This window comes from Rana temporaria, chromosome 13, assembly GCF_905171775.1.
Source record: "Rana temporaria chromosome 13, aRanTem1.1, whole genome shotgun sequence".
NCBI lineage: Eukaryota > Metazoa > Chordata > Amphibia > Anura > Ranidae > Rana > Rana temporaria.
This window is the reverse complement of record NC_053501.1, coordinates 10,816,703-10,836,435: the sequence shown is the minus strand read 5'-3', so window position 1 is coordinate 10,836,435 and position 19,733 is coordinate 10,816,703. Positions and strand designations below refer to the sequence as shown.

The 19,733-nt window shown below is 53.6% G+C and overlaps 2 protein-coding genes across 2 annotated transcripts; one reads left to right on the top strand and one right to left on the bottom strand.

The window, feature by feature from the left end:
- Positions 1 to 12: 12 nt before the first annotated feature.
- Positions 13 to 1,315, top strand: LOC120921136 (leiomodin-2-like). Its single transcript, XM_040333817.1, has 2 exons — positions 13 to 283; positions 940 to 1,315. The coding sequence occupies exons 1-2, from the start codon at positions 76 to 78 to the stop codon at positions 1,056 to 1,058; spliced, it is 327 nt and encodes a 108-aa protein (XP_040189751.1). The 5' UTR covers positions 13 to 75; the 3' UTR covers positions 1,059 to 1,315.
- Positions 1,316 to 12,085: 10,770 nt separating this feature from the next.
- On the bottom strand, positions 12,086 to 19,317 carry TMEM251 (transmembrane protein 251). Its single transcript, XM_040332279.1, has 2 exons — positions 19,174 to 19,317; positions 12,086 to 13,199 (listed from the first exon to the last, which is right to left on the bottom strand). Exon 2 carries the CDS (start codon positions 13,181 to 13,183, stop codon positions 12,785 to 12,787), a length of 399 nt encoding a protein of 132 aa, XP_040188213.1. The 5' UTR covers positions 13,184 to 13,199; positions 19,174 to 19,317; the 3' UTR covers positions 12,086 to 12,784.
- Positions 19,318 to 19,733: the final 416 nt, after the last annotated feature.

Sequence of the window (19,733 nt, the reverse complement as noted above, 5' to 3'; positions counted from 1 at the left end):
CGTGACGAAGCGGTGTTCCCGTCAGAATCTGCGACCCATCAGTTTAGGTCCGCCAGGCTCAAAGATGGCTTCACGATGTCCGCCCACGTGACGTCACGAAGCGTGGAAAGCATGGAGGTGAGCGCGGAGCTGACGGGCAGAGATGGCGGGCTGCGCCCGTTCCGGGTGAGCTGTGAGCGGACTCTGCGGGGGCTTCTGGGCGGACTGGAGCGGCTACAGGGGGAGGTGACCGCCGAGCTGAGCCGACTGGTGGAGCAGGAGAAGGGTGGAGCCTCCGACACAGGTGTGTAACCAATTAGAGCCAGAGAACGGCACCGGAAGTGCCATGTTTCTGGCAGGATTCTTTATATTTATTGAACAAATATAAGAAAAACTTTACAATGGGACATATAACAGGGCAAGAGGGAGCAAATCTGAGCAGATCATCGTGGGGTGTTCATACCCTCTAAAAATTCTTTCCTCCCCCTTTTTTTCTCTCACCCCCCCTGCTTTCTCTCTTACTCCCCCCCCTTGCTTTCTCTCACCACCCCCCCCTTTCCCTCTCTCCCCCCCCTGATTTTTTTCTCTCACCCCCCTACTTTCTCTCTTACCCCCCCCCCCGCTTGCTTTCTCTCTCTCTCACCCCCCCCTGCTTTCTCTCTCTCATCCCCCTTCTCTCTCTCTCACCCCCCTGCTTTCTCTCTCTCACCCCCCCTGCTTTCTCTCTCACCCCCCCCTGCTTTCCCTCTCTCACCCCCCCCCCTGCTTTCCCTCTCTCACCCCTCCCCCCTGCTTTCCCTCTCTCATCCCCCCTTCTCTCACCCCCCCTGCTTTCCCTCTCCCCCCCCCCCCCCCCGCTTTCTCTCTCATCCCCCTTCTCTCTCTCTCACCCCCCCTGCTTGTATCCGATGTTCCTCTGTATCCGATGTTCAGACACCGACGTCCTCTTTTATTTTAAAGGTGTAGAAGAGGCGGAGGAGGAGGAAGAAGAGGAGGATGATGATGATGATGATGAAGAGGACAGGAAAAACAACGGGATTCACCTCAGTGCTCCTCCTACAAAACGGAAAAAGACTTAGCGACTCCGGAATCTCATCCACAAGGGATTATGGGTAATGGGACTTCCTGTGCAGCACCCCGGACATCGATCATTGATCGGCCAGGACTGATACCGAAACATGAGCTGCCTCCGCCTCCCTCTCTCACCCCCCCCCCTTCTCTCTCTCTCTCACCCCCCACTTTCTCTCACTCACTGGATCCCAGGCCAGCGACTTGTTGGATATTGAAGCCCTGGCCGAGGATGACCCCCCCCCCCTCTCTCACCCCCCCCCCCCCTGCTTTCCCTCTCTCACCCCCCTTCTCTCTCTCTCACCCCCCACTTTCTCTCTCTCTCACCCCCCACTTCTCTCTCTCTCACTGGATGCATACTTGTCCCAGGCCAGCGACTTGTTGGATATTGAAGCCCTGGCCGAGGATGACCCCCCCCTCTCTCACCCCCCCCCCCCCCCCCCTCTCTCACCCCCCTTCTCTCTCTCTCTCTCACCCCCCACTTTCTCTCTCTCTCACTGGATGCATGCTTGTCCCAGGCCAGCGACTTGTTGGATATTGAAGCCCTGGCCGAGGATGACCCCCCCCCCCCCCTCCCTCTCTCACCCCCCTTCTCTCTCTCTCTCTCACCCCCCACTTTCTCTCTCTCACTGGATGCATACTTGTCCCAGGCCAGCGACTTGTTGGATATTGAAGCCCTGGCCGAGGATGCCCCCCCCCCCCCCGGAGATCGCACCTTCAAAAACAAGTCGACGATGATTCACTGAAAAGTGCAACCAGCTTCTAATGGGCTCAAGGTGGTTGTAAACCCTTCCATCGAAGTGACTGGCCTCAGGTGATACACAGAGATGAAACAAATCCTCCTACATAAGTTGTACCTGTTTTATCTGCAGTCTTCTCTTCTCTACAGTCATTCATAGTGCTGAGTTTATAAAGCTTGTCTGAGATATTAGGGGGAAAAAAGGGGCTGAGAGCTCAAGTTACACTCTGAGAGCCGATTGCAGAAAAGGACACGCCCCTTCCCCTCACTTTCACACAGGTACAGAGCTAAGGCTGTCAATCACAGGCTGCGTGTTGGAGCTCCCTCCCCTGTCACCTTTTTTTCCCTTCTTGGTGTCAGAAGTGACTCATAAAGATGGCCGAGGAAGACGCAGCAGAGAGAAATGACACTTAGTGCTCTGGACTGAGACAAGTACACACTATAGAGGGATGTGCTTTGTTCATGTCTGAGGTTTGCGGCTGCTTTAACAAATAACGGATACCTGTGTGACTGGGATCCGATGGAAGCTGCCACAGAAGTTTCAGGTCAATGACTTGGTGGATAAGTGTGTGGCCACCAATCGGCCGATTCGCCGGTTCTAATGATTGCAGCCGCCGACGTTCACCTGTTCCGGGTTGTCACTTTGTATCTTTCTTGTGTTGAACAGAAATCCACTTTTTTGGGGTAATTTTTGTGATGTGAGATGGGAAAATAATAAAAACTTTATATAAAAGAGAGATGAGTTGTGGAGAGTGCGCGGGTCCCATGGTAGGGCCGGCCCTGAGTGCGCGGGTCCCATGGTAGGGCCGGCCCTGAGTGTGCGGGTCCCATGGTAGGGCCGGCCCTGAGTGTGCGGGTCCCATGGTAGGGCCGGCCCTGAGTGTGCGGGTTCCAATGCTAGGGCCGGCCCTGAGTGTGCGGGTTCCAATGCTAGGGCCGGCCCTGAGTGTGCGGGTTCCAATGCTAGGGCCGGCCCTGAGTGTGCGGGTCCCATGGTAGGGCCGGCCCTGAGTGTGCGGGTCCCATGGTAGGGCCGGCCCTGAGTGTGCGGGTCCCATGGTAGGGCCGGCCCTGAGTGTGCGGGTCCCATGGTAGGGCCGGCCCTGAGTGTGCGGGTCCCATGGTAGGGCCGGCCCTGAGTGTGCGGGTTCCAATGCTAGGGCCGGCCCTGAGTGTGCGGGTTCCAATGCTAGGGCCGGCCCTGAGTGTGCGGGTTCCAATGCTAGGGCCGGCCCTGAGTGTGCGGGTCCCATGGTAGGGCCGGCCCTGAGTGTGCGGGTCCCATGGTAGGGCCGGCCCTGAGTGTGCGGGTCCCATGGCAGGGCCGGCCCTGAGTGTGCGGGTCCCATGGTAGGGCCGGCCCTGAGTGTGCGGGTCCCATGGTAGGGCCGGCCCCGAGTGTGCGGGTCCCATGGCAGGGCCGGCCCCGAGTGTGCGGGTCCCATGGCAGGGCCGGCCCCGAGTGTGCGGGTCCCATGGTAGGGCCGGCCCCGAGTGTGCGGGTCCCATGGTAGGGCCGGCCCCGAGTGTGCGGGTCCCATGGCAGGGCCGGCCCCGAGTGTGCGGGTCCCATGGCAGGGCCGGCCCCGAGTGTGCGGGTCCCATGGTAGGGCCGGCCCTGAGTGTGCGGGTCCCATGGTAGGGCCGGCCCTGAGTGTGCGGGTCCCATGGTAGGGCCGGCCCTGAGTGTGCGGGTCCCATGGTAGGGCCGGCCCTGAGTGTGCGGGTTCCAATGCTAGGGCCGGCCCTGAGTGTGCGGGTTCCAATGCTAGGGCCGGCCCTGAGTGTGCGGGTCCCATGGTAGGGCCGGCCCTGAGTGTGCGGGTCCCATGGTAGGGCCGGCCCTGAGTGTGCGGGTCCCATGGTAGGGCCGGCCCTGAGTGTGCGAGTCCCATGGTAGGGCCGGCCCTGAGTGTGCGGGTCCCATGGTAGGGCCGGCCCTGAGTGTGCGAGTCCCATGGTAGGGCCGGCCCTGAGTGTGCGGGTCCCATGGTAGGGCCGGCCCTGAGTGTGCGGGTCCCATGGTAGGGCCGGCCCTGAGTGTGCGGGTCCCATGGTAGGGCCGGCCCTGAGTGTGCGGGTCCCATGGTAGGGCCGGCCCTGAGTGTGCGGGTCCCATGGTAGGGCCGGCCCTGAGTGTGCGGGTCCCATGGTAGGGCCGGCCCTGAGTGCGCGGGTCCCATGGTAGGGCCGGCCCTGAGTGCGCGGGTCCCATGGTAGGGCCGGCCCTGAGTGCGCGGGTCCCATGGTAGGGCCGGCCCTGAGTGCGCGGGTCCCATGGTAGGGCCGGCCCTGAGTGCGCGGGTCCCATGGTAGGGCCGGCCCTGAGTGCGCGGGTCCCATGGTAGGGCCGGCCCTGAGTGTGCGGGTCCATGTGACGATCCCGACTGAAGAGCCGAACCAGTGGGAAGAAATCCCATTGGAATACAAATACCACAATGTTGGACCCGGATCTCTAAAGGAAGGAGAACGCCAAGTCAACTGGGGCGTTCCTGGGGGGTCCCCGGAGCAGTTGGGTGTGTGTGTGTGTGTGTATACAGGGCTTTTTTTCAGGGGGAACTTGGGGGAAATCAGTTCCACCACCTTTGGCTCAGACCCTTTGGAGCCTGCTCACCACAATCACTTGTAAACACAGAAGTCTGGTTTCTGTGTTTACAAGTGACAGCTCTGCACTCTGTGTGTAACCCCCTGAACTCTGCACTCTGTATGTGATGCAATCCTGGTATTTAATGTCCCTTCTACTGTTTGTGAAATCTGAACGGGGTCGTGGTTGAGTTCCTGCACCTATTTTCTGAGAAAAAAAGCTCTGTGTATGTATATACCGGTATATATATATTTCCCAACTTTTTGAGATGGGAAATTAGGGACACCTATCAGCAAAAGTATTACGGATATAGGACACACCCCTTTAACCACTTAACCCCCAGACCATATTGCTGGTCAAAGACCAGAGCACCTTTTGCGATTCGGCACTGCGTCGCTTTAACTGACAATTGCGCGGTCGTGCGACGTGGCTCCCAAACAAAATTGACGTTTCCCCCCCCCACAAATAGAGCTTTCTTTTGGTGGTATTTGATCACCTCTGCGGTTTTTATTTTTTGCGCTATAAACAAAAATAGAGCGACAATTTTGAAAAAAAAAGCAGTATTTTTTACTTTTTGCTATAATAAATATCCCCCAAAAATATATAACAATTTTTTTTCCTCAGTTTAGGCCGATACGTATTCTACTACATATTTTTGGTAAAAAAAAAATTGCAATAAGCGTTTCTTGATCGGTTTGCACAAAAGTGATAGCGTTTACAAAATAGGGGGTAGTTTTATAGCATTTTTTATTAATAATAATTTTTTTTACTAGTAATGGCGGCGATCTGCGATTTTTTTTTTTTTTTTTTTTATCGTGACTGCGACATTATGGCGGACACTTGACACCTTTTTGGGGCCATTGTAATTTTTACAGCGATTGGTGCTATAAATGCACTGATTACTGTGAAAATGTCACTGGCAGTGAAGGGGTTAACCACTAGGTGGCACTGTAGGGGGTTAAGTGTTCCCTAATGATTCTTACTGTAGGGGGCGTGGCTTGCTGTGACACATCACTGATCGTGTTCCAGATGACAGGGAACACGATCGGTGACAGTGTCACTAGGCAGAACGGGGAGATGTTGTGTTTACACTGACATCTCCCCGTTCCATGTCTCCGATCGCGGGTATGCCTGCGGCGATCGAGTCCGCGGGCGCGCTCACGGAGATTGTGACGCGCGCAACAAGCGCTTCTTAAAGGGGACGTACTTTTGTCTGCCCGTGCCGTGCTGCAGACGTATACCTGGTATACTGGTTAAAGAGAATATTGGACAGGGAGTTGTGGGAAAGAGGATTGGGCTTCGATCACATGGGAAAATGTATTCTGTGTCCAATGCAAGGGTGAGTTTCCCGGAACGGGATGTGCTGCGTGTGTCCCACCCCCTCCCCCGTAGAGCATGGCCTTGCGTAGGACATGGATCAAATCGCCTCGTCTGTTCCAGGACCTGATCCTCTTTCCCACAACTCCCCGCCCAATATTCTCTTCAATAATTGCCACCTTCTAAACCTTCATAAAGAATGATTTGTGAGCATCCGGAACGCGGCGGACGTACTTTTGGTCCCCCTTTTGTGACCAACACTGGACTCCTCCCCGATTTGTGGCGTTCTCCTCCTTTTATATATACAGTATCTCACAAAAGTAAGTACACCCCTCACATTTTTGTAAATATTTTCTTGTATCTTTTCATGTGACAACACTGAAGAAATGACACTTTGCTACAATGTTGTGTAGTGAGTGTACAGCTTGTATAACAGTGTACATTTGCTGTCCTCTCAAAAATAACTCAACACACAGCCATTAAAGCGGGGGTTCACCCTTAGAGGGCACTTTTTCCCCTTAGATTCCTGCTCGTTGTGTCTAGGGGAATCGGCTATTTGTATTAAAATATGTGCAGTACTTACCCGTTTACGAGATGCATCTTCTTCCGTCGCTTCAGGGTATGGGCTTCGGGAATGGGCGTTCCTTCTTGATTGACAGTCTTCCGAGAGGCTTCCGACGGTCGCATCCATCGCGTCACGATTTTCCGAAAGAAGCCGAACGTCGGTGCGCAGGCGCAGTATAGAGCCGCACCGACGTTCAGCTTCTTTCGGCTACGAGTGACGCGATATGGATGCGACCGTCGGAAGCCTCTCGGAAGACTGTCAATCAAGAAGGAACGCCCGCTCTCGAAGACCCATACCCAGAAGCGACGGAAGAAGATGCAGCTCGAAAACGGGTAAGTATGGCTCATATTTTAATACAAATAGCCGTCTCCCCTAGACCGAACGAGCAGGAATCTAGGGGGAGAAAATTTTTTTTTTTAGAAATGAGTGAACTCCCGCTTTAATGTCTAAACCACTGGCAACAAAAGTGAGTACACCCCTAAGGAAAAATGTCCAAAGTGTCAATATTTTGTCTGGCCGCCATTATTTTCCAGCACTGCCTTAACCCTCTTGGGCATGGAGGTCACCAGAGCTTCACAGGTTGTCACTGGAGTCCTCTTCCCCTCCTCCATGATGACATCACAGAGCTGGTGGATGTTGGAGACCTTGCGCTCCTCCACCTTCCGTTTGAGGATCCCCCACAGATGACAATAGGGTTTAGGTCTGGAGACATGCTTGGTCAGGCCATCACCTTTACCCTCAGCTTCTTTAGCAAGGCAGTGGTTATCTTGGAGGTGTATTTGGGGTCGTTATCATGTTGGAATACTGCCCTGCGGCCCAGTCTCTGAAGGGAGGGGGATCATGCTCTGCTTCAGTATGTCACAGTACATGTTGGCATTCATGGTTCCCTCAATGATCTGTAGCTCCCCAGTGCCGGCAGCACTCATGCAGAGCCAGACCATGACACTCCCACCACCATGCTTGACTGTAGGCAAGACACACTTGTCTTTGTCCTCCTCACCTGGTTACCACCACACACACTCGTTCAGCAGATCCCCAGATCATTAGTACCCCATTCAACAAATCCCTAGTCTATTAGTACTCATGTTAAGCAGATCCTATGCATAGTAGTAACCCCCAGCTTTGCTGATCCCCCCACTCAGTAGTAACCCCCAGCTTTGCCGATCCCCCCACTCAGTAGTAACCCCCAGCTTTGCCGATCCCCCCACTCAGTAGTAACCCCCAGCTTTGCCAATTCCCCCACTCAGTTGTAACCCCCCAGCTTTGCCGATTCCCCCACTCAGTTGTAACCCCCAGCTTTGCCGATTCCCCCACTTAGTAGTAACCCCCATCTTTGCTGATCCCCCACTCAGTTGTAACCCCCAGTTCTGCTGTTTCCCACCTCAGTAATAGGCGCCAGTTCTGCTGATCCCTCTGGCAAGCTGATCCTCCACTCTCTCTGGTCCTCGCTCACCTCCTGTTTTATATATCCCACTCTTCCTACCATGTGTGGCATTGCCAGTTTCTCCTGCTCCGGTCCCCCGGCATTGCTGATCCTCTGCCACTCAGTCCTCTCCGGTCACAGTCCACTATCGCATTCCCATGCTATACACCACATGTGCTGTCTGCTAATTGCTCTGCTTCCGTCCGGACCCCGCTCACCATCCTGCTGCTCCGCACTGCACACCAGATGCGACGTCTGCATCAGACACCCCCATCATTTATACACATGAACCGGAAGTGACTGATGACATCTTTCTGGTTTGCTTATTTGTTCCCCAGTGCATCTTGGAATATACCATGGCCCAGATTCAAGTAGAATTGCGCGATATTTGCGGGGGAGCAGGGCAACGATTTTGCCCTGCGCCCCCGCAAATATTTTGCGCTGCCCTCGATTCACGGAGCAGTAGCTCCGTGAATTGGGAGGGCGCGCCGGCAAATTTGCCCGGCGTAAGCGCGCGCAAGTTAAATGATCCCGCCGGGGGCGGGAATCATTTAAATTAGGCGCGCTCCCGCGCCGAGCGTACAGCGCATGCTCCGTCGGGAAACTTTCCCGACGTGCATTGCGGCAAATGACGTCGCAAGGACGTCATTAGCTTCTAAGTGAACGTGAATGGCGTCTTACGCAAACGCCGTGAAATTCAAATTTCACGGCGCGGGAAGGCCGGCTATACTTTAGCATTGGCTGCCCCTACTATTAGAAGGGGCAGCCTTGCGCTAAAAGTAGCCATACGGAAACTCCGTACCTGGCTTGCGTGGAGCCCGCGCAAGCTTGTGAATCAGTGGTAGTATGCAGTTTGCATACTACACGCTGATCACAATGGGAGCGGCCCCCGCAAGAATGCAGCCTAAAATCTGCGTGGCATAAGAGCCTTATGCCGCACAGATTTTAGCCTGCAGTCGGTGTAACGAGGTTCCTGAATCAGGAGCACTCGTTACACCGGAGCAAGTAAGCACTTGCGCTGCGTAACCTATGGTTGCGCGGGGGCAAGTGCTTCTTGAATCTGGGCCCATGTCTGCAATCCCTCCAAAGCAAAGCTGAATAAAAGCCTCTCAATAGCTTCAGGTGCTGTAAGTGAGCTTTGTCAGACTTCTATGGAGGCTTTGCCGTCACCTTGAAGCACCAAGAAGCAAATGCATGTAAACGAGACTGTAATGTAACCATTTTATGTAGTGACAGGTGAACCTGTCAGGGTTGGGTGCTCAGCCCTTCCTTCTCTGTGCTCAGCTGTCGGTTGCCAGTACTCATCGTTCCACAGTGGCTCATCTGGTGATCATCTCCTGCTAGTCAGTCAAGCCCACAGCCCCTCCTGGCTATTTAAATTGCCTGGTTCATTTCATCAATTGCCTTTGCCTTGGTCAACATATCTAGAGACTCTCTGCTGCTGTGTTCCTGTTGAAGACTTGCCTGGCTGACGTCCCTTCTGTTTCCTGATCCTGTCTGCTGCCTCTGACTTCCTGATTTTCTGGCTTGTTCCAACTACCCAATTTGGTTACCGAACCCTGGCTATGTTTTGACTAAGTTTACCAGTTATACCATTTTTTTAAAGGTGTGATTTTTACTGCATTTTCTGTCTCCATCTGTTTCATGGTTCTTGACAGAACCCCATTTGCGGCAACGGAACCGTTCAATGAAGTTCAACGCGCAATGAATTGGACCCCAGAGAATAACGCATACATACAAAAAAAGTTACTTTCAAATCTTACAAGGGTGCTTAACCACCGCCGCATGTACATATACATCCACAGAATGGCACGTACACCCGTATGTCCCTGCCTGGTCGGGGGGCCGATCTGGACCCCCCCCCAGTACATGCGGCGGTCGGAAATCGTGTGGGAGCGATCCGGGATGAGGGCGCGGCTATTCGTTTCTAGCCACCCCCTCGCGATCGCTCCCCGGAGCTGAACAACAAGGAGAGCCGTATGTAAACACAACTTCCCCGTGCTTCACTGTGGCGGCTGCATCGATCGAGTGATCCCTTTTATAGGGAGACACAATCGATGACGTCAGACCTACAGCCACACCCCCCTACAGTTGTAAACACACACTAGGTGAAACATAACTCCTTCAGCGCCCCCTGTGTTTAACTCCCAAACTGCAACTGTCATTTTCACAATAAGCAATGCAATTTAAATGCATTTTTTGCTGTGAAAATGACAATGGTCCCAAAAATGTGTCAAAAGTGTCCGAAGTGTCCGCCATAATGTCGCAGTCACAAATTTTTTTTTTTACTGATGGGACACACAGTCCCATCATGCCTCTGCCTTTGGGAGTCATGCTTGTAACTGTCAGCAGCTTGCAATGCCTCATGGGACTTGTAGTTCTGTAACAGCTGGAGGGCCACAGATTGAAGACCCATGACATAAGCCCTGTGTGCTCAAACTAAGGCCCTCCAGTTGTTCAGGAACTACAATTCCCATCATGTCTGTGAATGTCAGTGTGTTACAATGCCTCATGGGATGTGTAGTTCTACAACAGCTGGAGGGCCCTAGTTTGAGGATCCCTGGCTTATATGATCTAGCAGGTAGTTTTTTTTTTTTTTTTTTATAGCCTGCCATGGCTTTAAAGCGGGGGTTCACCCAAAAAAACAAGTATCTAACATTACATTCAGTATACCTCAAACATGTACAGTATGCCAATGTTTTTTTTGGGGGGGGGGGGGGGGGGTGTACATACGGTATTATCCTCCTGACTTCCGGGTACTCGCTCCCGGGGGAGTAGGCGTTCCTGTGCAGTGCCGCAATGTCATGTGGGACTTCACCCATATTATTGACGTGCCTGAGAAAGCTTTACGACTTTCCGAAAGTAGACGAACCGCGAGTCGGCTCTATACGGCGCCTGCGCAGTCAGCTCTACACGGCTCCTAGTCGGTGCTCAGGCGCCATATAGAGCCGATTCGCGGTTCGTCTAATTTCGGAAAGTCGTGACGCGCCTTATCCGCCGGGGGGAGTTTTTCTCAGGCACGTCAATCATATGGGCGAAGTCCCAGATGACATTGCGGCACTGCACAGGAATGCCCACTCCCGCGGGAGCGAGTACCCGGAAGCCGGGAGGAAAATACCGATAATACCATATGTACACCCCCCCCCCCCCAAAAAAAAAACACTGGCATACTGTACATGTTTGAGGTATACTGAATGTAATGTTATATACTTGTTTTTGGGTGAACCTCCGCTTTAAGAACAGGAGTGTCGGTGACGTCCATGCCGCTAACGTTATGGCAATGGTTAAAAAAAAAAATTGCACCTGCAGCACATCTTCCATGGACGCCAAATTATTTAAATTAGTGGCGCAGCTTTACAGCTTGGGGTGGGTGGAGCCATGGGATTTCTTACTTTTTATGCTATGAAAGCGAAGTCACCATCTGATCCGGCTACACGACTTTTATGAATGCTGTCGTTTATGCAACAGTATGGGAGGGGGGAGGGGAAGGTTTTGGCTTCACTCACACTTTAAATATTTACTGACAAAACACTTCCAACAATTTGATTCCCATCCATTTTTTTTTTTTTAAAGAACATTTCTTTACAGGGAAGTCGCCATTTTACATAAAGAGGCAAAAGCCGAGGCGAGAGTCGCATAGAAAAAAAAAAAAAAAGACAACTGACAAGGTACAAAAACGGGTTTACAGTAGAAGAAAAGATTTTTGTAATTTCTGCGTAGAAAGCGAACTGCGTCAGTGATCTCAAAAGGAGGACAGACATAGGCGATGGGCCGTTCTCTGGGCCGGGTGTACAGTTAGGCACAGTGGGACCCGGTGCCTACAGGAGACGAAGAGGGCGGCTTCTCCCTGCAGGTTAGTTGCAGTTCAGATTTTTTTCAGTAGAAATATTCATATAAGAAGTTTTTTATTCATACATTATCAGAAGATTCCGAAGCCGGACCAGGAAAATCAGGACATGTCCCATGTAAAAACAGTGATTCTGACAAAGGGGAGCCACTTAGGGCGCAAGTTGTGAGCGAACAGGTTTCAGCAATGAATATCTTTCCCTGGATGATCTACATCAGGGGTAGGCAACCTGGGGGCCACCCAGCTGTTGCAGAACTACAAGTCCCATCATGCCTCTGGGAGCAATCGTAACTGCTAGCCTTACAATGCCTCAGGGGAAATGTAGTTCCACAACAGCTGGAGGGCCCCAGGTTGCCTACCCCTGTTCTACATTATAAAGTGACATTGCTCATCTGCAAGGTGAGGGCCGACACCAGGGCTAGAGTCCTCCGAGATGGCCTGGGGCGAGGCTCACCAAGGAGGGCCGCCCCCTGGGGCGCAAGGCTCACCAAGGAGGGCCGCCCCCTGGGGCGCGAGGCTCACCAAGGAGGGCCGCGAGGCTCACCAAGGAGGGCCGCGAGGCTCACCAAGGAGGGCCGCCGCCTGGGGCGCGAGGCACACCAAGGAGGGCCGCCGCCTGGGGCGCGAGGCTCACCAAGGAGGGCCGCCGCCTGGGGCGCGAGGCTCACCAAGGAGGGCCGCCGCCTGGGGCGCGAGGCTCACCAAGGAGGGCCGCCGCCTGGGGCGCGAGGCTCACCAAGGAGGGCCGCCGCCTGGGGCGCGAGGCTCACCAAGGAGGGCCGCCGCCTGGGGCGCGAGGCTCACCAAGGAGGGCCGCCGCCTGGGGCGCGAGGCTCACCAAGGAGGGCCGCCCCCTGGGGCGCGAGGCTCACCAAGGAGGGCCGCCGCCTGGGGCGCGAGGCTCACCAAAGGAGGGCCGCCGCCTGGCGCGAGGCTCACCAAAGGAGGGCCGCCGCCTGGCGCGAGGCTCACCAAAGGAAGGCCGCCGCCTGGCGCGAGGCTCAACAAGGAGGGGCCGCCGCCTGGCGCAAGGCTCAACAAGGAGGGGCCACCGCCTGGCGCAAGGCTCAACAAGGAGGGGCCACCGCCTGGCGCGAGGCTCAACAAGGAGGGGCAGCCGCCTGTGTAGGTAAGAGTGCAAAAAAAAGGATTCCCTGTGAACCTTAAAAAAAAAAATAGATATTAAAATAGGTCCTTCGGCCCACCCCTCTCCCAGATTTGTAAATTTCCTCCATCCGCAGGTGCAGTCTGGGGGGAGGGGTCTAAGTGTCAATCAGCTGAAGTCTGCTAATCCGATTGGAGGCTTTGGTGAAGGACTGGTGACGATTGCAGAGCACAGCCAGGCATATGGGAATTATACAGTAGCCCACGGTGCGGGGGTCGGCCCTGGTGCAGGAATAAAGGAAGAGGAACACCTGGAAGTAGGGCAGCAGGAAGAAGGCGGCCCAGAGCCAGAAGGGCAGAGAGAGGAGCCGCGTCATTAGGGAGTGCGTCCACGAGGCCTCGCCGATCTCCTGGCGCTGCGGCTTCACCTGGACGTGCTCCAGGGCCAGCCTGTTGTACGTGTCGTTGATCTCAAAGACGTAGTAGAAGGCGGCAGCGCTGGCGAGGAGGTAGAGGCCGACTCCAATCCATCCCATCCTCTGTCGAAAGTTCATCATTCTCCATGCTCTGCGTCTGCGGGAACAGAAACAGAGGATTATCAGACAGCGCTATACCATTACCCACAATCCCTCAGCCTGAAATTCTTTCAAGTTTCCCACATTTAGTCATGTTACAACCAAAAACGTCAATGTATTTTATTGGGATTTTATGTGACGGACCAACACAAAGTGTCACATAATTGTGAAGTGGAAGGAAAATGATAAACGTTTTTTACAAATAAATATGTGAAAAGTGTGGGGGGTACATTTGTATGGCGCAGTGTTAGTTTTCTGCCACACATATAGCTAGATTCACAAAGCGTTACGCCGGCGTATCAGTAGATACGCCGTCGTAACTGAATCGACACCGTCGTAAATGTAAGCGTATTCTGGAAACCAGATACGCTTACATTAGGCTAAGATACGAGCGGCGTAAGTCTCCTACGCCGTCGTATCTTTGGGTGCATATTTACGCTGGCCGCTAGGTGGCGCTCCCATCGTTTCCCGCGTCGAATATACAAATGAGCAAGATACGCCGATTCACGAACATACGTGCGCCCGTCGCAATTAGTTACGCCGTTTACGTAAGAGATACGCCGGCGTAAAGATAAAGCTGCTCCCTAGGTGGCACAGCCCATGCAAGGTATGGACGTCGGAACAAGCCTATCTTTTTACGTCGTTTGCGCAAGTGGTACGCGAATAGGGCTGTGCGTAAGTTACGTTCACGTCCTAGGCAGTGTTCGACGTATCTTAGGCATTCTATCCGACGCATGCGCACTGGGATACATCCACGTACGGCGCATTCGCCATTCGTTAAAAACGTCAATCACGTCAGGTCACGAATCATTTACATAAAACACGCCCCCGTTCCTTATTTGAATTAGGCGCGCTTAGGCCGGCCCATTTACGCTACGCCGCTGTAACTTAGGAGGCAAGTGCTTTGTGAATACAGCACTTGCCTCTCTGACTTACGGCGGCGTAGCGTAAAGACGATACGCTACGCCGGGTCAAAATTAAGCCGCCCTACCTGAATCTGGCCCATAGTGTGTTGCTTTTAGGCCAAAAAGTTCAATTTTGGTCTCATCTGACCGGAGCACCTTCTTCCACATGTTTGCTGTGTCCCCTCCCCCACATGGCTTCTCACAAACTAAAAATGTGACTTCTTTCACCAATGTCTTTCTTCTTGTCACTCTTCCATAAAGGGCAGATTTGTGGAGAGACGACTAATAGTTGTCCTGTGGACAGATTCTCCCACCTGAGCTGTGGATCTCTGCAGCTCCTCCAGAGTTACCATGGACCTCTTGGCTGCCTCTCTGATGAATGCTCTCCTTGCCCGACCCGGTCAGTTTAGGTGGACGGCCATGTCTTGGTAGGTTTTCAGTTGTGCCATACTCTTTCCATTGTCAGAAGATGGATTGAACAGAAGCTCCGTGAGATGTTCAAAGCTTGGGATATTATTTTATAACCCAACCCTGCTTTATACTTCTCCACAACTTTATCCCTGACCTGTCTGGTGTGTTCCTTGGCCTTCATGATGCTGTTTGTTCACTAAGGTTCTCTAACAAACCTCTGAGGGCTTCACAGAACAGCTGTATTTATACTGAGATTTAATGACACACAGGTGGACTCTATTTACTAATTAGGTGACTTCTGAAGTCGATTGGTTCCACTAGATTTTAGTTAGGGGGATCAGAGTAAAGGGGGCTGAATACAAATGTACCCCCCACACTTTTCACATATTTGTAAAAAATGATGAAAACCATTGATCATTTTCCTCCCACTTCACAATTACGTGCCACTTTGTGTTGGTCCATCACATAAAATACATTTACATTTTTGTCTGTAACATAACAAAATGTGGAAAATGTCAAGGGGTATGAATACTTTTTCAAGGCACTGTAATTGGCATAGCGGGTGCACAGACATGGGAGTGCCCCTGCTGGGGAGGTTGGTTCAGTAAAGTGAACCTGTCACCTTGCCCCCCATGTGGACAAAGCACAGGTCCTCTTTAACCACTTAAATGCCCGCCGCATGCTTATTTACGTCCACAGAATGGCACGTACAGGCAGATGGGCGTATATATACGTCCCTGCCTTCTAGCGGGTGGGGGGGTCCGATCGGGACCCTCTCCGCTGCGTGCGGCTTACCTCGGGGAGCGATCCGGGCCAACGGCGTGGCTATTCGTTTATAGTCACTCCATCGCGATCGCTCCCCGGAGCTGAAGAACGGGGAGAGCCGTATGTAAACATGGCTTCCCCGTGCTTCACTGTGGCGGCGTATCAATCGAGTGATCCCTTTTATAGGGAGACTCGATCGATGACGTCAGACCTACAGCCACACCCCCCTACAGTTGTAAACACACACTAGGTGAACCCTAACTCCTACAGCGCCCCCTGTGGTTAACTCCCAAACTGCAACTGTCATTTTCACAATAAACAATGCAATTGAAATGCATTTTTTGCTGTGAAAATGACAATGGTCCCAAAAATGTGTCAAAATTGCCCGAAGTGTCCGCCATAATGTCGCAGTCACGAAAAAAAACGCTGATCACCGCCAATAGTAGTAAAAAAAAAAAAAAAAATTTATAAAAATGCAATAAAACTATCCCCTATTTTGTAAACGCTATACATTCTACTAAACCAATCGATAAACACTTATTGCGATTTTTTTTACCAAAATTAGGTAGAAGAATACGTATCGGCCTAAACTGAGGGGAAAAAAAATTTCATATATGTTTTTGGGGGATATTTATTACAGCAAAAAGTAAAAAATATTGCATTTTTTTCAAAATTGTCGCTCTTTTTTTTTTTTTTAGCGCAAAAAATAAAAACCGCAGAGGTGATCAAATACCACCAAAAGAAATCTCTATTTGTGGGGAAAAAAGGACGCCAATTTTGTTTGGGAGCCACGTCGCACGACCGCGCAATTGTCTGTTAAAGCGACGCAGTGCTGAATCGCAAAACCTGGCCTGGGCCTTTAGCTGCATTTTGGTCCGGGGCTTAAGTGGTTAAAGAAGCCCATTCCAAATTGGGGGTCACAGCGCCCCCCCACAAAGCAGATCCATATCAGAGTGTAAAGCCTGACCTCAGCAGTCAGAGACAGGATGCGTCTGTCATCTCTGCTTCTCGTGAGCCGCGGAGTCACATGACCTCCAGCAGTCACATGGCGTAACGACTCGTCTTGCAAGAAGGAAAGTTTATCCGGATCATCGCAGATCTAATCTCAGCGCCAACGGACACATGAGAAACTAACTGAGCTGTGTGCGGGGGAGGGGTGGGACTTCATCTTCATATATTACTTTGCTTCAGTAAAATTTCCTTTTTTGGCATCTTTTGCGTTTTCAGTGTCTGATGGAGAGTCTCGCTTCTCTGCCACCAAAATTTGACTCTTTCACTGCCGGGGCCCTTTTTTGCACGTGTTTACATTTTTTTTAGACCTGAATACAGTTGCAATAAAAAGTATGTGAACCCTTTTGGAATGATATGGATTTCTCATAAAATGTGATCCGATCTTCATCTAAGTCACAACAATAGACAATCGCAGTCGGCTTACACTAATAACACACAAAGAATTACATGTTTTTATTGAACACACCAGTGCCAGTGAGAGTGAAAATGCCCAACATCAGTGGGAGTCTCAGGATTGGTGGTGCTTTGGAGTAAATAAAATAGCTCTCGAGGAGTGACTCATCGTTGGGTGCCAATGGGGGAGCGGCGCCCCGTCGTTGGGTGCCAAGGGGAGGGGGGGAGCGGCGCCCCGTCTTTGGGTGCCAAGGGGAGGGGGGGAGCGGCGCCCCGTCTTTGGGTGCCAAGGGGAGATGGGAGGGAGCCCCATTGTTGGGTGCCAAGGGGGGATGGGAGGGAGCCCCATCGTTGGGTGCCAAGGGGGGATGGGAGGGAGCCCCATCGTTGGGTGCCAAGGGGGGATGGGAGGGAGCCCCATTGTTGGGTGCCAAGGGGGGATGGGAGGGAGCCCCATCGTTGGGTGCCAAGGGGGGATGGGAGGGAGCGGCGCCCCATCGCTGGGTGCCAAGAAGGGGGGGGGGGGGGTCACAAAAAACAGATAAAGCAAACAAAGGGCCACATCTGGCCCGCGGGCTGCAAGTTTAAGACCCCTGGGTTAGAGTTTACTGTGAATAATAAGCCTAGCCCCTATATGATGCATCTATTGGTGACAGGTTCTCTTTAATGAGACATCAGGGGGTGTAAAAAGACAACGCACCTGACCTCTAAAGAAGCTAACGACGCACGGATCGCACTTGATTAGCTTCTCAGGGACAGAGACGTTTTACAATGTTGCTTCCGGGGTCATTAGTAGGAAGTGGGAGATCAGCGAATGAAGGTTTGACGATCTCCCTTCCCTCTAATCAGAAGCACTCGCCATACCGGTCCCGAGTCCGCCGATGGGCGTGTGGGGTCTGGGAAATACAGTGGCGGGCACACGCGGGGCAGAGGACCCGATGTGGAGGTGATCCGAGCGGGGGCGGTACACGAGATCGTGTCACCATGTGAGTCTCCACCCTATACTCACCTTGGCAGCGCTCGCTCCTTTCTCCTCCGTATTGTGTCAGGTGCCAGGGGGGGAGTCATGTGACACTGCTGGAGGTTAGTGATTGGCTGCCACGTGTGAGAACTGGCACAGCAGAGTACGGTCACACAGCCCGGTCGCCGTCTGCAGCACAGGAAGGAACGGTGAGGGAATGCTGCGACTAGATCCCGTCTCCTGGTACAGGTAAGGGGGACGCCGTCTCTTTAAAAAGAGAACCTGCGATTTCCATACTCAGCACCATGAAACAGGTTCTCTTTATATCAGAACTCCTGTCCCCCGTCAGCACACTGTACAGGAGGGGCCCCTGCTCTCTGTCGAGGGAGAACTGATACAAATGGGGCCACCAGATCATCACTGATCTGTTTGTGGAAGCAGCGCTCACTCTGCAGAGGTCCACCCCCCCCCCCCCCCCCTCAAGAATGAAATCCAGAGCTCTCCAACCAGCCACAAGGTTTGCTGATCAGAGAGCTCTGGATCTCATTCTCAGGGAGGTTCCACAAGGCCCAACGTGGACCCATCTGGATCGGTCATCTCCTCAGGGGGGGGGCCCGCCTGGAATGGTCACCTCCTCGGGGGGGTGGGCCAGTCTGGATCGGTCACCTCCTCAGGGGGGGGGGGGGCGTCTGGAATGGTCATCTCCTCAGGGGGGGGGCCCGTCTGGAACAGTCACCTCCTCGGGGGGCCAGTCTGGATTGGTCACCTCCTCGGGGAGGGCGGCAGTCTGGATTGGTCACCTCCTCGGGGGGCCCATCTGGATCGCTGACCTCCTCGGGGGGGCCCATCTGGATCGCTGACCTCCTCGGGGGGGCCCCCATCTGGATCGCTGACCTCCTCGGGGGGCCCCAGTCTGGATCGGTCACCTCCTCGGGGGGGGGGCCATCTGGATCGCTGACCTCCTCGGGGGGGCCCCCATCTGGATCGATGACCTCCTCGGGGGGCCCATCTGGATCGATGACCTCCTCGGGGGGCCCATCTGGATCGATGACCTCCTCGGGGGGCCCATCTGGATCGATGACCTCCTCGGGGGGCCCATATGGATCTCTGACCTCCTCGGGGGGCCCATCTGGATCGCTGACCTCCTCGGGGGGCCCATCTGGATCGCTGACCTCCTCGGGGGGCCCATCTGGATCGCTGACCTCCTCGGGGGGCCCATCTGGATCGCTGACCTCCTCGGGGGGCCCATCTGGATCGCTGACCTCCTCGGGGGGGGGGGGGCAGTCTGGATCGGTCACCTCCTCGGGGGGGGGGGCAGTCTGGATCGGTCACCTCCTCGGGGGGCCCATCTGGTCCTCCCCTGGAAGTGAGAGGTCCCCCCCCCATGGATCAGAGGTGTCACTCGGTACAGAAGATCATACAATCTGATTGCATCATGTGTGGGGAGCTGAAAGCTGATTGGCTGCCAAATGTCAACTCCAGCCACCCCTCCCCCTCCTCCGCACACAGCCCCCTTCACCCCTTACCTGTCTCTCGCGCTCTCGGTGCCCCTCAGCCGGTGTCTCCGCACTTCCCTCTCATCTCTGCCCTCATGGGAACTTCCCAGACCCAGACCGGAAGCGGCTGACCCGCACCGGCCATCTTTACTGCGGGCGGAACAACCTCCGCCATTCTCTGGGCGGAGACCAGCTCAGGAAGAACAATGGTCCCTGGACACAGGCGACCACGCCTTCCTTCGCCCTTCACCAAAATGGCGTCCTATGTTTCCAGGCTGTAGAGTGTTTAGCGGAAGTGACGTAACGGGTGGGAATGTGACATTACAGCGGCTGAGGCCTCTCCCGTGGGGAAGATGAGATACTTCCGGGGTCTCTGTGTGTAGTTTGTATTCAGATTGAAGCTGATGGACATTCTTAGGTAATGACCCGCCCCCCCCCCATGTGTACAATACAAATGACCTTATACAGGTTCTCCTCATACCAAACTGTATGAGGATTTACTCAGAGAGCTGTGTACTTCTGATTGGCTGAGCGCTGTCACATGATCCTCCAAAACCGGAAATACTGGGCTTTTCTCGCAACATAGGGGG

Coding starts and splice junctions, on each gene's coding strand:
- TMEM251 (XM_040332279.1), bottom strand. CDS start 13,183: ATGATGAACTTTCGACAGAGGATGGGATGGATTGGAGTCGGCCTCTAC.
- LOC120921136 (XM_040333817.1), top strand. CDS start 76: ATGTCCGCCCACGTGACGTCACGAAGCGTGGAAAGCATGGAGGTGAGC. Junction 284..939: donor GGGTGGAGCCTCCGACACAG/GTGTGTAACCAA, acceptor TTTATTTTAAAG/GTGTAGAAGAGGCGGAGGAG.